Source organism: Chiloscyllium plagiosum, unplaced genomic scaffold (genome assembly GCF_037043375.1).
Source record: "Chiloscyllium plagiosum isolate Xiang-an unplaced genomic scaffold, Cpla_swu_hap1 HiC_scaffold_5, whole genome shotgun sequence".
Classification (NCBI taxonomy): Eukaryota; Metazoa; Chordata; class Chondrichthyes; order Orectolobiformes; family Hemiscylliidae; genus Chiloscyllium; species Chiloscyllium plagiosum.
In genome coordinates, this window is record NW_028270143.1 from 138,416,233 (window position 1) to 138,433,196 (window position 16,964).

Consider the following 16,964-nt stretch of genomic DNA (forward strand, 5'->3'; position numbering starts at 1 on the left):
GGGTAAGACTGATCACTGTACAAAGTTGTGATTAGTAACAGAGATTAACAGGAAACAAACTGAGCTATTAAATTAGAAGAGGGTTAAGTGGAATGTGAAAGGGGGGCATCTTGCCAGAATAAAATGGAACCAGAGATGGCAAGTCGAATTTTAATGAACAATGGGTGATCTTTGAGGAAGAGATGATTCAGATACTGTTTTAAACGGGTGAACCCTGAGATTTAAACAATGACCCTTAGTTTTAGATTCTCCCACAGGAGGAAGCATCCCCTCCCCATCTACTCGAGTAAGACCCCCCCCCCCCAGGGTTGTCTAATTAAGTTGCCTCTTAATCTTCTAACCTTCAGCAGATACAAGCCCAGTCTGTTCAAACTTTCCTCATAAGATAACCGCTCATTCCAGGGATTAGTCTGATAAACCTCCCCTGAACTGCTTCCAATGTTTCCTCCTCATTAGTCAATTCACTTGCTCACCTCATCTTGATGCTTCACTACCTCACACGTGTCTTCACTTCTGATGGAGTCTATCAGTCCCTCTCCAAGGCTCCTCAATGACTTCACATCATTCTGCAGAGTTTCAATCTCCTCACAGACCTCCTGGAATACAGAAACCAAAACCATAGAAACCCAACAACAACAGCAGCTAAGGGCACAGAGCTACAATTGATTAAAGGCAGTAATTCAATGGAGTGAGACAATGTGCTTAAGGTTTCTAATTGGTCAGAGCTAAGAAACAAGGTACCAAGGCTGGACCAGCTGTATTCAATAGGCCATGATCCGGTGGAAAATGTATAGAAGGACAGATTTGCTTGGAATTGGTCGGGATTTATGAGATTTATGACAGTAGAAGATTGGAATGACCCAAGTCATGAATGGCCTATAATTATGTTAAGGGCAGAAAAGGGAGGAACTTCTGAAGCAGGCCATTGAGGAAAGAAGCATTTTCACCCAGTGGGGAAGGTGACATTATTGAAGCTAGTCATGAGGATCGAAATTGGTTAAGTGCAGAATGCCAACTGGGATGGAGTATTGGGAACAGTGATCATAGTATCATCAGGTCCGTATTATATTTGGAGAACGAAAAGGAGCAATGTAGGATAAAAATGTTAACTGGAGATGAGTTAATTCCTGCAAATTGTGGAGGGATCTATCCAGGATAAAAAAAAAGAAAGAACTTTTGGATACTGGAAATCAGAAACACAAACAGAAATAGCTGGAAAAACTCAGCAGGTCTGACAGCATCTGTGGAGTGAAAGCAGAGTTTAAGGGTTACTGCAGATTATATCTGTCATAAATACTGTTGGATGCGAATCCTATCAGATTGAATGGATTGGTTGGAGAGACAGTTGGTGGCAATAAGAAATTTGCAACAGCAACAGTATGTGATGGATGGCAGTTATAGGAAGGGGGGAAAGTCTCTGATACAGTCACATAGATGGGTTAACTCCAGGAAGGGTAAGAGAGGTAGGCAGCTAGTGCAGGAGTCTTCTGTGGCTATCCCCATTTCAAACAGGTATGCTGTTTTGGAAAATGTAGGGGGTGATGGATTCTCAGGGGAACGTAGCACGAACAGCCAAGTTTCTGGTATTGAGACTGACTCTAATGCAACGAGGGGTACGTCGGCTTCCAAGAGATCAATTGTGTTAGCGGACTCTCTGGTCAGAGGTACAGACAGACGTTTCTGTGGCCAGCAGAGAAAAAGCAGAATGGTGTGTTGTTTCCCTGGTGCCAGGATCAAGGATGTCTCAGAGAAGGTGCAGAATGTTCTCAAGGGGGAGGGGGACCAGCAGGAGGTCATTGTCCACATTGGAACCAACGATTTAGGAAGGGAAAAGGTTGAGATTCTGAAGGGAGATTACAGAGAGTTAGGCAGGAATTTAAAAAGGAGGTCCTCAAGGGTAGTAATATCTGGATTACTCCCAGTGCCAAGAGCTAGTGAGGGCAGGAATAGGAGGATAGAGCAGATGAATGCATGGCTGGGGAGCTGGTGTATGAGAGAAGGATTCTCATTTTTGGATCATTGGAATCTCTTTTGGGGAAGAAGTGACCTGTACAAGAAGGACAGATTGCACCTAAATTGGAAGGGGACTAATATACTGGCAGGGAAATTTGCTAGAGCTGCTCGGGAGGATTTAAACTAGTAAGGTGGGGGGGGGGGGGGGGCACCCAGGGAGATAGTGAGGAAAGAGATCGATCTGAGACGGGTACAGCTGAGAACAGGAATGAGTAAAATAGTCAGGGCAGGCAGGGACAAGGTAGGACTAATAAATTAAACTGCATTTATTTCAATGCAAGGGGCCAACAGGGAAGGCAGATGAACTCAGGACATGGTTAGGAACATGGGACTGGGATATCATAGCAATTACAGAAACATGGCTCAGGGATGGGCAGGACTGGCAGCTTAACGTTCCAGGATACAAATGCTACAGGAAGGATAGAAAGGGAGGCAAGAGAGGAGGGGGAGTGGCATTTCTGATAAGGGATAGCATTACAGCTGTGCTGAGGGAGGATATTCCTGGAAATACATCCAGGGAAGTTATTTGGGTGGAACTGAGAAATAAGAAAGGGATGATCACCTTATTGGGATTGTATTATAGACCCCCAAGAGTCAGAGGGAAATTGAGAAACAAAACCAACGTGTCCCTTGTTGCATTAGAGCCAGTCTCAATACCAGAGACTTGGCTGTTCGAGATACGTTCTCCTGAGAATCCATCACCCCCTACATTTTCCAAAACAGCATACCTGTTTGAAATGGGGATATCCACAACAGACTCCTGCACTAGCTGCCCTTCCGAAAACTGCCATCCATCACATACTGTTGCTGCTGCAAACGTCTGAGCAGCTCTAGCAAATCTCCCTGCAGTATATTAGTCCCCTTCCAGTTTAGCTAGAATAAACAGAGTTGTTATCTCTGGATTGTTACCTGTGCCACGTGATAGCGAGGCAAGGAATAGGGAGAGATATCAGCTACAGGGATGGTGCAGGAGGGAGGGTTTTAGTTTCTTGGATAATTGGGGCTCATTCTGGGGAAGGTGGGACTTGTACAAACAGGACGGTCTTCACTTGAACCAGAGGGGTACTAATATCCTGGGTGGGAAATTTGCTGGTGCTATTCGGGTGGGTTTAAACTAGCTCAGCAGGGGAGTGGGAACCGGAGGTGTAACTACAGTGCACAGGAGGATGAGAGTAGGGAAGACTGGGACAGGATTTTAGGGTCACAGGAATGTGCTGGCAGGCAACAAGCTGGTTTGACGTGCATCTACTTCAACGCCAGAAGTCTCCGAAATAAGGTAGGTGAGCTTGCAGCATGGATAGGTACCTGGGACTTCAATATTGTGGCCATTTCGGAGACATGGATAGAGCAGGGTGAGTAATAGATGTTTCATTAAAAACAGGCAAGGCGGGAAAAGAGGGGGAGGTGTGGCCTTGTTAGACAAAGATAGTATAACGGTGGCTGAGAGAACTTTTGATGAGGACTCATCTACTGAGGTAGTGTGGGCTGAGGTTAGAAACAGGAGCGGAGAGGTCAGACTGCTTGGAGTTTTTTATAGGCCTCCACGGAGTTCCAGGATGTGGAAGAGAGGATTAGCAACATTATCCTAGGTAGGAGTGAAAGGAACAGGGTGGTCATTATGGGGGACTTTATCTTCCCCAACATTGATTGGAAATGTTATAGCTCTAGTATGTCGGATGGATCAGTTTCTGTCCAATGTCTACGGGGGGGTTTCCTGACACAGTATGTCGAAGGGCCGACAAGAGGGGAGGCCACACTGGATCTCGTGCTTGGTAATGAACCAGGCCAGGTGTTTGATTTAGTTGTAGGTGAGCACTTTGGAGAGAGTGACCATAATTCAGTTACGTTCAGTTTAGTGATGGAAAGGGATATTGGAAATCTGTCTTTGGAGAGGAGATGGTTAGGGGCAGAGTCGAAGTGCATCTCTCTGACAATCAAAGGGAGGGGTAACAAAGAACAAACTCCCTGGAAGATGAAAGAAATGGATGGTCAGATAAATCAGAAGAAAGATCATAAAACAGATGCCAGTTTCATAATAGAATCAGGTTGAATATAAACACTATAGAGAACTGAGGAACAGAAATGAGAGGTAGACAGACAACTGGAGAATAGATTGGTACTAAACACGAAAGCAACTCCAGAGACATTCTCCAGGCAGATTACCCTGCCAGTGTCATCATCGTCCAGAACATTCTCAGGCAAGCAATGGGGAAGGTCGTTGGTTACGGTAAAAATATTGCTAAAACCCCATCAAGGGTTTTCAGAGTTCCTTGATGAGTTGTTTAAGGACATCGACTGGGCAAAGACCAGGTGGAAAGTCCAGAGTGACAGGCGGGAAAGGAGCTGTCCCTCTAGAAGGACTATTTCAGGTGGAACTTGACTTAGCTCCTGCTTAGGTCACCCAGTAACAGTAGCCACCTTTGCTTTCCAGCCAAGACTGATTCTGAAGGCAAGCAGCTCAGACAAAGGGAGACCTTGGAGCATCTACAGGAAACTGTTCCAGGCCGACAGTGGAAGCACACCAGTGATATCTCACTGGCCTGTTGTTAGGTAACTGGGAGGCTGGAAGGGCCATAAATACAGAAGCAGAATGCAGTAATAATCTTCGCTGTCACTCACTGAGCTGGAAAATCAGCAAGAAAACTATCCAACTACCAAATCCATCGCAGCTAATGGATCTGGATTCAAATGCTAACTTCTTCACTTCTGCAAAAAACTAATTGAAACACAGGCCCCTGGTTTAGCTCAGAAACATCTTGGGACTTTCTTATGGCTAATCCTGGATTAGTGGTGCTGGAAGAGCACAGCAGTTCAGGCAGCATCCAAGGAGCTTCGAAATCGACGTTTCGGGCAAAAGCCCTGTTATAACCTTAGTGTCTGTAGTTTCTTGTGAACAATGTTATCTCTTTATTCCCAATGAAAATCCAGAAAGGACTTTGAATCAATTATCCTTTTAACTGTGAAGCTTGATGCTGGTCTGTGTTAACTTGAAACAGATCTGATACCAATTCCATTCATAAACCATGTCAGAACATGGAACAGACCAGCACAGTCCAGCACAGTCCAGCACAGTCCAGCACAGTCCAGACCCCTCAACCCTCAATGTTGTGCCGACCTTTTGTCCTACTCTAAAATCAGACGAACCTACATCCCCTTATCATCCATGTGCCTATCCAAATGTCCCTAATGTCTCCGACTCTACTCCCACTGCTGGCAGTGCATTCCACACACCCACCACTCTCTGTGTAAAGAACCGACCTCTGACATTGCCCCTAAATCTCCCTCCAATCACCTTAGAATTATCCCTCCCCGTGATAGCCATTTCTGCCCTGGGAAGAAGTCTCTGGCTATCCACTCTATCTACCCCTCTCATCATCCTATACACCTCTATCAAGTCATCTCTCATTCCTTCTTTGCTCCAATGAGAAAAGCCCTACCTCGCTCAACCTTTCTCCATAAGACACATCCTCCAGTCCAGGCAGCTTCCTGGGAAATCTCCTCTGCACACTCTCTAAAGCTTCCACATCCTTCCAATAATGAGGCGACCTGAACTGAACACAATATTCCAAGTGTGGGCTAACCTCGCAGAGCTGCAGCATAACCTCGCAGAGCTGCAGCATAACCTCGCAGAGCTGCGGCATAACCTCGCAGAGCTGCGGCATAACCTCGCAGAGCTGCGGCATAACCTCGCAGAGCTGCGGCATAACCTCGCAGAGCTGCGGCATAACCTCGCAGAGCTGCAGCATAACCTCGCAGCTCTTAAACCCAATCCCTCTGTTAATGAAAGCCAACACAACCCTATCAACCTGGATGGCAACTTTGAGGGATCTATGGACATGGACCCCAAGATCCCTCTGTTCCTCCACACTGCCAAGAATCCTGCCTCTAACCCTGTATTCTGCATTCAAATTTCACCTTCCAAAGTGAATCACTTCATACTTTTCCAGGTTGAACTCCATCTGTCACTTCTTAGTCCAAGTCTGCATCCTGTCAATGTCCTGTTGCAACCTACAACATCCCTCCACACTATCCATCACTCCACTAAACTCCGTGTCATCGGCAAACTTACTAACCCACCCTTCCACTTCCTCATCCAAGTCATTTATAAACATCACAAAGAGCAGAGGTCCCAGAAGAGATCCCTGCAGAACACCACTGGTCACCGAGCTCCAGGCTGAATACTTTCCATCTACTACCACCCTCTGTCTTCTATAGGCCAGCCAATTCTGTATCCAGACAGGCAAATTTCCCTGTATCCCATGCATCCTCCCTTTCTAAATGAGCCTACCATAGACAACCTTATCAAACACCTTTCTAAAATCCATGTACACCACATCCATTGCTCTACCTTCATCATTGTGTTTTGTCACATCCTCAAAGAATTCAATAAGGTTTGTGAGGCATGACCTGCCCCTCACTAAGCCATGCTGACTCTCTAATCAAAGCTGAAAAATGTGTTGCTGGAATGCTTGGATGCTGCCTGACCTGCTGCGCTTTTCCAGCAACACATTTTTCAGCTCTGATCTCCAGCATCTGCAGTCCTCACTTTCTCCTATCTCTAATAAAACTATGGTTTTCCAAATAATCATAAATCTTGTCTCTCAGAATCCTCTCCAATACTTTGCCCACCACAGATGTAAGACTGGTCTGTAATTCCCAGGATTATCCCTATTCCTTTTCTTGAACAAGGGAATAACATTTGCCACCCTCCAATTATCTGGCACTACTCCAGTGGACAGTGAGGACACAAAGATCATTGCCAAAGGCGCAGCAATCTCTTCCCTTGCTTCCTGTAGTAACCTTGGGTATATCCTGTATGACTTATCTATCCTTATGTCTTTCAAAATTTTCATCACATCCTCCTCCTTAACATCAAGCTGTTTGTGGATGTCAGTCTGTTTCGCACTGTCTTCAGAAACAACAAGGTCCCTCTCAGTAGTGAATACTGAAGCAAAGTATTTATTAAGGACCTCCCCTACCTCCTCCGACTCCAGGCACAAGTTCCCTCCACTATCCCTGATCGGCCCAACCCTCACTCTGGCCATCCTCTTGTTCCTCACATAAGTGTAGAATGCCTTGGGGTTTTCCTTAATCCTATCCACTAAAAAGTTTTTTCATGCCCTCTTCTAGCTCTCCTAAGTCCATTCTTCAGTTCCTCCCTGCCTAGCTTGTAACCCTCTAGATCCCTGCCTGATCCTTGCTTCCTTCACCTTGTGTACGCTTCCTTCTTCCTCTTGACTAGATGTTCCACATCCCTCGTCACCCAAGGTTCCTTCACCTTACCATCCCTTCCTTGCCTCAGTGAGACAAATCTATCCAGCACTATCAGCAAGTGCTCCCTAAACAACCTCCACATTTCGGATCAGTGGTGCTGGAAGAGCACAGCAATTCAGGCAGCATCCGAGGACAGGCAAAATCGAACCTCCACATTTCTGTCATGTACTTCCCTGAGAATATCTGTTCCCAATTTAGGCACACCAGTTCCTGCCTAATAGCATTGTAATTGCCTCTACCCCAATTAAATATTTTCACATACAGTCTGCTCCTATCCCTCTCCATGACTATAATAAAGGTCAGAATGTTGGGATCACTATCACAGAAATGTTCTCCCACTGGGAGATCTGACACTTGGCATGGTTCGTTGCTGAGCACCAAATCCAATATGGCCTCCCCTCTAGTCGGCATATCTACATATTGAGTCAGGAATCCTTTCTGGACACATCTAACAAAAACTGCTCCATCCTAATTATTTGAACAAAGGAGATTCCAATCAATATTAGGGAAGTTAAAGTCACCCATAACAACAACCGTTATTTTTGCACCATTCCAAAATCTGCCTCCTAATCTGCTCCTCCATGTCTCTGTTAATATTGAGGGGACTGTAGAAAACTCCCAATAAAGTGACTAATGTTACCACCTGGTAGCAGCTGAGAATTGCTAGATTGTCTAAAAGCTGACATTAGACAACTACATAGCAAGGATAGAGCAGTATTAATGGGGGGATTCTAATCTGAACCCAGACTGGGAGAGGAAGACAAGCAAATACCAGGGAAGTTGTGAATTTCTAGGATGGATTCCTCCAACAATATGTCTAGATGCAATAAGGAGACAAGCAATATTGGATCTAGTCATGAGCAATAAGTCTAGTTTAACTAATGACCTAGTTTGTGAGTATTTGCAAATTTTGATCACAATATAATCGAGTTTCATGTAGCGTTTGTGAGAGATCGGCAAAAATTGGATAATAGAATTTAGGGTTTAGGTAAGGCAGACTTTAAAGGGATGAGGCAGAGAGTGTCCACAGTAAACTGGGAATATTTGCTAAAGGGTAAAGTTACTGAGGAACAGAGGAGAGTGTTTGGAGAAACATTTAATGCTGTTCAGGGGCAGGTTGTCCCCAGGAGATGGAGAATCTCCACCTCACTCTCACAAAAATACAGCCACGGACATCGGAGCAGGGAAGGTATGGCATACAATTAAAAGGAAGAGCTTATAAAAACATAAAGAACAGTGTGGATCCCACAGGACGGGTCAAATACAAAGACCAACAAAGATCCACCAAGCATCTTTTTAAAAGCGGCTACAAAGGATTATGAACTGAAACTTGCAAAAGCCATAATAGACAATAAGAGGAGATGTTACAGTTCTATAAAGGGAAAGCCGCTGGTCCCAGTGAAGGCTAACAGTAGGGATATTGTCAGTGACTACGGGGAAGCAGGAAAGGCGGAGAGCTTGCGGGAAATCCCAAAGAAATTATCAGAGGATCAGGGACTGAGTCAAAATAAAATTAAACTAAATCATCAAAAGAAGGGAAATTAATGGAACTGAGAAATGACAAATCCCCAGGACCTGATGGCTTCCATCCCTGGGTGTTAAAGGAAGTTGGTGGAGTGAATAAACGAGGTTCAGTGCAGCGAAGTGTGAGGTGATGCACTTTGGTTGGAAGAACATTGAAAGGCAACATAAAATAACGGGGATAATTGTAAAGGGGGAGTAGGAGCACAGGGGGCTGGGTGGTATACGTCACAGATCATTGAAGGTGGCAGCACCGGGGGAGAGAGCAGTTAATAAAGCAGACAGTACCTTCGCCTTTATTACCGGGGCAGAGAGTACAATAGCAGGGGGGGTGATGTTGAACTTGTCCAGGACCCTTGTGGGTCCTCAGCTGGAATATTGTGTACAGGGTGTGGGCCCCACATTATAGGAAAGATGGGAATGCATTGGAGAGAGTGCAGGAAGTGATTTACAGGAATGGTTTCCGGAATGAGAAACTTCAGGGATGGGGGGGGAGGTTGAAGACGTTGGGACAGTTCTCCCCAGAGAGAGGGCAGCTGAGAGGGAGATGTGATAGAGGTTTTCAAAACCAGGAGCAGAGCTGGACAGAGCAGACAGGGAGAAACAGTCCCTGCTTGTACCAGGATTGTAAACACAATGGACATAGATTTAAAGTGATATGCAAATGAAGCAAGAGTGATGTCAGTGTTGTAGAGATAGAACATAGAACATAGAACATAGAAGAATACAGCGCAGTACAGGCCCTTTGGCCCTCGATGTTGCGCCGATCCAAGCCCACCTAACCTACACTAACCCACTATCCTCCATATACCTATCCAATGCCCGCTTAAATGCCCATAAAGAGGGAGAGTCCACCACTGCTGCTGGCAGGGCATTCCATGAACTTACGACTCGCTGAGTGAAGAACCTACCCCTAACTTCAGTCCTATATCTACCCCCCCTTAATTTAAAGCTATGCCCCCTTGTAATACCCGACTCCATACGCGGGAAAAGGTTCACACTGTCAACCCTATCTAACCCCCTAATCATCTTGTACACCTCAATCAAGTCACCCCCTAAACCTTCTTTTCTCTAATGAAAACAGCCCCAAGTGTCTCAGTCTATCCTCATACGATCTTCCTTCCATACCAGGCAACATCCTGGTAAACCTCCTCTGCACCCGTTCCAGTGCCTCCACATCCTTCCTATAGTATGGCGACCAAAACTGCACACAATATTCCAGATGCGGCCGCACCAGAGTTTTATACAACTGCATCATGACCTCAGGACTCCGGAACTCAATTCCTCTACCAATAAAAGCCAGTACGCCATATGCCTTCCTCACCGCACTATTTACCTGGGTGGCAACTTTCAGAGATCTGTGTACATGGACACCAAGATCCCTCTGCTCATCCACACTACCAAGTATCCGACCATTAGCCCAGTACCCCATCTTTTTGTTATTCTTCCCGAAGTGAATCACCTCACATTTAGCTACATTGAATTCCATTACAGATGTACAGCACAGAGAAAGGCCCTTCAGCTCGGTCTGACTACACCAGTCATAAACAACCACCTAATGATTCTAGCCCCATTTCTCAGCACTTGGCCCATCACCTTATTACATCTCAATCCCTCTTCAATGTGATGAGGGTTCCTGTCCCTCCCACCCTCTCAGGCTGTGAGGTCCAGGTTCCCCACCTCCCTCTGGGTGAAATGATTTATCCTCACATCCCCCTCTAAACTTCCTGCCCCTTACCTTAAACCCCAGCTCCCTGGTCATTGATCCCTGCGTTAAGGGGAAAAGTTCCTTCCTGTCTGTCCTGTCCAATTTTCTGCATCTCAAACATGTCCCCTCTCAGTCTCCTTTGCTCCCATTGAACATTGAAAAGTACAGCACGGTATTGTGCCAAGGATTAATCCTAATGTAAAGTAAAATAACTTCACCTATGCACCCCTCAACTCACTGCTTTCCATCTGCACGTCCAGCAGTCGCTTAACTGTCCCCATTGACTCTACTTCCACCATCACCGCTAACAATGTATTCCATGCATTCACAACTCTCTGCGTAATGAACCTTCCTCTGATGTCTCCTCTGTACCATTCTCCTAATATCTTAACACTATGGCCCCTTGTGCCAGTCAATCCTGCCCTGGGGAAAAACATTCCCAGTCTGTCCAATCTCTCTTCCTAACTGAAACTCTCCAGCCCAGGCAACATCCTGATAAATCTCCTCTGCACACTCTCCACTGGATGTGATCACCTCCATCCTAGAATGTGGATTCAGAACTGCACACATTGGCTGTTGCCTAACCAATGTTTTATTCAGTTCCTCCCTGCTCTGAAACTCCATCCTTCAGTTAATAAAGACAAGTGTCCCATATACCTCCTTCACCACTCTAACCTGCAGTGCTCAAGTTCAAAAGAAATAAACAAACATACGGCATTTGTGGAAACTCTCTGGATAAAGCATTCATACAAGAGAAAGAGGCAATTGTTTCTTACAGGAGATTAAAAATTCTTTCTCATTCAATATAAAGATGCAGTTTGAGGTAAAGTTGAGGTTTAGAAATGAAAGTTGGTCATATGAATCTGCAACAGAGAGATCATCTGGAGCTGTCTGGAAAGGGGCTAGGGTATCTGCTTTAGATTAGATTAGATTACTTGCAGTGTGGAAACAGGCCCTTCAGCCCAATAAGCCCAACCCACCCAGACCCATTCCCCTACATTTACCCTATTCACCTAACACTACGGGCAATTTAGCATGGCCAATTCACCTGACCTGCACATTTTTGGACTGTGGGAGGAAACCGGAGCACCCGGAGGAAACCCACGCAGACACGGGGAGAACGTGCAAACTCCACACAGTCAGTCACCTGAGGCGGGAATTGAACCTGGGTCTCTAGCGCTGTGAGGCAAATCCCTAGAGTGAAATGATCAGCTCCACATCTGCTGAGTGGAAGGTGATTAACCTGTCACTCTATCCAGTGCACGTCCTCAGGAATATTAAGTATTGTAGGGGTCTATCCACCACTCCATAATGGTCTGGTATGGAGCGGTACCATCCCAAACCTCTTTTCCAAGGACCACACTGGCTGAGGTGCTTCAAGTCCTGCCATTCAACCATAAAATGTAGGACAGAAGTAGGCCATTCAGCCCATCAAGTCTGCTTTAAGATTCAATGAGACCATGGCTGTTCTCATCTCTACTTTCCTACCTTTTCCCCGTAACCCCCAATTACTTTCCTGAGTAACACTCTCTCTGTCTCAGCCTTGAATATAACTAATTAGATTAGATTAGATGCCCTACAGTGTGGAAACAGGCCCTTTGGCCCAACAACTCCACACCAACCCTCCGAAGAGTAACCCACCCAGACCCATTTCCCTCTGACTAATGCACCTAACACAACGGGCAACTTAACATGGCCGATCCACCCTAACCTGCACATCTTTGTGACTGTGGGAGGAAACTGGATGACCCGGAGGAAACCCACGCAGACACGGAGAGAATGTGCAAACTCCACACAGACAGTTGCCTGAGGCTGGAATCGAATCTGGGACCCTGGTGCTGTGAGGCAGTAGTGCTAACCACTGAGCCACCATGCTGCCCTGCCTCAACAGCCCTCTGTGATAAAAATCTTCAGATTCATTCCATTTTGAGAGAAAAAATTCCTCCCCATCTCTGCCTTAAATGGGTGACTTCTTATTCTGAGATGATACTCCCGGTCCTACACTCTCCCACACAAAGAAAAACAACCTCTCCATATCAACTCTGTCAAATCACTTAAGAATCTTGGATGTTCCAATAAGGTTGGAACATTCTTCTAGAGTCCAGTGAGTACAGTTCCAGCCTATCCAACCTCTCCTCATAAGACAGTTCCTCCATTCCTGTGAACCTTCTCTGGACTGCCTCCAATGTCGGAATATCTTCCCTTAGACAAGGGCCTAACCCTGTTCAGAGTATCCCAGCTGTGGTCTGACTACTGCCTGTATAGTTTTAGCAAAACTTCCTCACTTTTATACTCCATTTCCTTTGAAATTAAAATCAATAATTGTGATTCACACACGAGACTCCCAAATCCCTCTGTGCTGCAGCTTTCTGCAGTCTTTCTCCATTTAAATAAGATTCAGCTCCTCTGTTCTTCCCACCAAAGTCCATAACCTTACCTTTTCCTACACTATATTCCATTTGTCAAATTTGTGCCCATTCGCCTAAGCTTTCTAAATCCCTCGGATAACTCCTTATGTCACCTTCACCCATTGCCTCCCCACCCATTTCTATCTCATCTGTAAACCTGGTGATTACTTTCCTCACACATTGTTAATATACCCAAAAGGTCCCCGATCTATGAACATCTACCTTACAAATGCTCGTAATAGAACATAGAACATTACAGTGCAGTACAGACCCTTCAGGGCTCGATGTTGCGTTGACCTGTGGAACCAACCTGAAACCCATCTCCATTATTCTATTCTTGTCCATATACCTGTGAAAGCAATCCCATACAAGGATGCAATTTAATGATCCAACATTTCCTGTCTTCCATTATCCTGCAAACAGGATGGACTGCCTTGTACAGGATATAACTGTGGGCTGAGCACTGACCCCTGGGGCACTCCACTAGTTACAGGTTGCCATTTTGAAAATGCTCCCCTTATCCCAATTCTCTGACTTCTATTAGTGTGATGTTTCCATGTATCTGCTGCCCTTTTCCTTCGAGATGGACACGGTCATGGTTTGAGAAGAAGCCTTGAAGATCTACAGTACAGCCCACTCCCCAGCTATGTAACTGCCCCTTTTCTTGTTCCTCAGCTCATTGTCTGCACGGCCTCATTTGATAGGAGAAAGTGAGGTCTGCAGATGCTGGAGATCAGAGGCTAGATTAGAGTGGTGCTGGAAAAGCACGGCAGATCAGGCAGCATCCGAGGAGCAGGACAGTTGACATTTCGAGCATAAGCCCTTCATCAGGAATGTGGGGCCACGGGGGGGGGGGGGGGGGGGCGGAGGGAGCTGAGCAATAAATGGGAGGGGTTGGGGCTGGGGAAGGTAGCTAGGCATATGAAAGGTAGATGAAGGTTGGGGTGATGGTGATAGGTCAAGAGGAGGGTGGAGCAGATAGGTAGGAAGGAAGATGGATAGATGGGACAGTTCAAGAGGGTGGTGCCAAGTTGGAGGGTTGGGAATAGGACAAGGTGGGAGGAGAGGAGATGTGGAAACTGGCAAAATCCACATTGATCCTATGTGGTTGGAGGGTCCCAAGGCAGAAGGTAATGTGTTCTTTCTCCAGGCTAGGATTTGGCAACAGAGGAGGCCCAGGACCTGCATGTCCTTGGCGGAGTGGGAGGGGGAGCTGAAGTGTTCGGCCATGGGGCGGTGGGGTTGGTTGGTGTGGGTGTCTCAGAGATGCTCTCTGAAACTTTCCGCAAGTTGGCGTCCTGTCTCCCCAATGTAGAGGAGATCACATTGAGAATAACGGATATAGTAGATGACATTTGTAGAAGTACAGGTAAATTTCTGATGGATTTGGAAGGGTCCTTTGGGGCCTTGGATGGAAGTAAGGGGGAAGTATGGGCACAGGTTTTGCAATTCCTGCGGTGGCAGGGGAGGGGGTGTGAGGGCTGGTGGGTGACACGGGCCTAACAAGGGAGTCGCAGTGGGAATGGTCTCTGCGGAACACAGATAAGGGTGGGGAGTGAAATATATCTCTGGTGGTGGGGTCCGTTTGTAGGTGGCTGAAATGACAGAGGATGATGCGATGTATGTGGAGGTTGGTAGAGTGGAAGGTGAGAACTGGGGGAGTTCTGTCCTTGTTGTGGGGTTCAAGGGCAGAGGTGCAGGAAGTGGAGGAGATGTGCTGGAGGGGACATCAACCACGTGGGAGGGGAAATTATGGCCCTTGTAATAGGAGGCCATCTGGGATGGTCTGGAGTGGAATTGGTCCTCCTGAGAGTAGATGTGGCAGAGGCAGAGGAATTGGGAGTAAGGGATAATGATTTGACAGGAGGCAGGGTGGGAGGAGGTGTAGTCCAGGTACCTCGAAACGTCAACTCTCCTGCTCCTCGGATGCTGCCTGACCGGATATGCTTTTCCAGCACCACACCTTTTGACTGTGGCCTCATTTGTTGACCATTTCAGCACATCATCCCTCCTCACAGCTGCCTTAGTGTCCTCCAAACTCCCTCCTCTGTTATTCCACCCCACCCATTCCATCTGAAAACCCTGAAAGCAAGAACACTGAGCTCCCTCTCTCAGCCACATTCCTAGCATCAGGGCAATATTGATGAGAAGTGCCCTCAGTTTGGTTGCTTTATTTGATGAACTCTGGACTGTGAAGTCAGAAACCCATGCCCCAGCAAACACGTTGCCTAATTTATTTCCTCTCCTTTTCCAGACTCATTCACTAACTTGCTGCCTTCATTTCTGTTTCAGATTTCACCTGAACTGAACTGAACCCTGGGTTGCCAAACCCCTGCCTCTCACTATCTGTGAACTGCCTCCAGAGCCAGTCCAGTTAAACCCCGACAGCAGGTCAGGAGCAGGAAGGTAATAAAGGTCACCCTCAGTGATATCCTCACTCACCTGGAGGCAGTCAAGACGATGTTGGAGAGTCACTGGATTGGATGATGGTGTACTCAGATCTTGCAGCCTCTGCTCAGTGGTCTTCAAGACAACAGTGAGATCAGTCAGAGCTATCTCAAACTGCTGGGCCTGGCAAAGTTTGGCCTGAAGCCTGGACTCCTGCTCCTGAGAGTGAAACTGTAACTCAGTCCAGAGCCGCACCAAATGGTCAAGCTTCTCCTGAATGTCTGCTCAAGAAAAGAATTTTACACAACAGTCAGCATTTGAAAAATTTTCAATCACAAATCGCCAAATAGTTTCCAGGCATGGATTGGCCACTTATGGGGTAGAGTGAGACAGTTGGGAATTACAGAATCGATAAGACCATAAGAAACAGGAGGAGGCCATTCGGCCCCTCGAGGCTGGTCTGACATTCCTCGTGTCCACTTTCCTGTCCTTTGTGGCCGAATTGGCCTCCAGAGGTAATGAACTTATGATGGACAATAATAAACTTACCATGGAATAACAAAAGATGGACAATGATTAAAGCATGCTGGGAAATAAACCCCAGCCTTGACTAAAGTGTCAATCCACCTGCCGCAGTATGCAGACAGGCTGCAGCTGCCCACAGACAGTTTGCAAATAAATCCAAAAGCTGCAGACCCTGCAACACCCATCTGGAGTTGGACTTGAACAGGACAATGGAATATCACCCTCAGGACAATCAGGAGCAGCAAGTCATTTGCTAGACACAGAGCGGCCTGGCACCCTTATTTGGAGGGGGCTACATGCACCCAGCACCTACCATAATGGACACCCAAAGGCCACCCTGCTATCAATGTACCAACACCTGGTTGGGTCTGATTGATCAGGGTAATCGAACCTGATCGATCCAATGGCAGATCCTCAAGACCCTCCCAAAATCACACGAAGACTCAGAAGGATAAGATTCACCACAAAACCCCACTCAGGGCAGTGACTCGAGAAGAGAAGACACCCCATGACACATCCTCACAGTGACCCCACTGATGGAAATGATACACTTCTGTCAGTGTCACCAACCGCAGCTTCCACATCCAAGGGAATCCGGACTACTTTAAGTGGCCCATGAGGAGACTTGTCTGACAGATTGTAAATCACTCGCTACTCAGTGACAACATGAACATTTCATAGATTCCCAAGAACTCCCTGACAGACAGGCAAACTGAACATTCCCGACTCGCTATAACGCAGATCCCTAATGACATCCCCACACCATGGATATGAGACAAAGCAAAAAGATTAGTATTGACTGAGCATACTCACTCAGACTGCCAGACAGCAGTTCCTGATATATCCAATAGAGGGGGCAAAATTAAACAGGTTATAGTCCAACAGGTTTATTTGGAAGCACTGAATTAGTGGTGCTGGAAGAGCACAGCAGTTCAGGCAGTATCCGAGGAGCAGATGCTGCCTGAACTGCTGTGCTCTTCCAGCACCACTGATCCAGAATCTAGTTTCCAGCATCTGCAGTCATTGTTTTTACCTTATTTGGAAGCACTAGCTTTCAAAGCACCGTGTCTTTATCAGGTAGCTGTGGAGTAGGATCATAGGACACAGAATAGTAACCCAACAGGGAA

General features: G+C 46.5%; 1 protein-coding gene across 1 annotated transcript in view; it reads right to left on the reverse strand.

Moving 5' to 3' along the window:
* Positions 1–16,964, reverse strand: part of LOC148150048 (microtubule-actin cross-linking factor 1, isoforms 6/7-like) — a 374,112-nt gene that overhangs the window by 144,408 nt on the left and 212,740 nt on the right. The window contains exons 7-8 of the mRNA XM_087987781.1: positions 15,367–15,593; positions 474–596 (exon numbers count right to left, since the gene is read on the reverse strand). Of these exons, the coding sequence (XP_087843907.1) occupies positions 474–596; positions 15,367–15,593 (350 nt within the window). The remainder of the gene's footprint in view (positions 1–473; positions 597–15,366; positions 15,594–16,964) is intronic.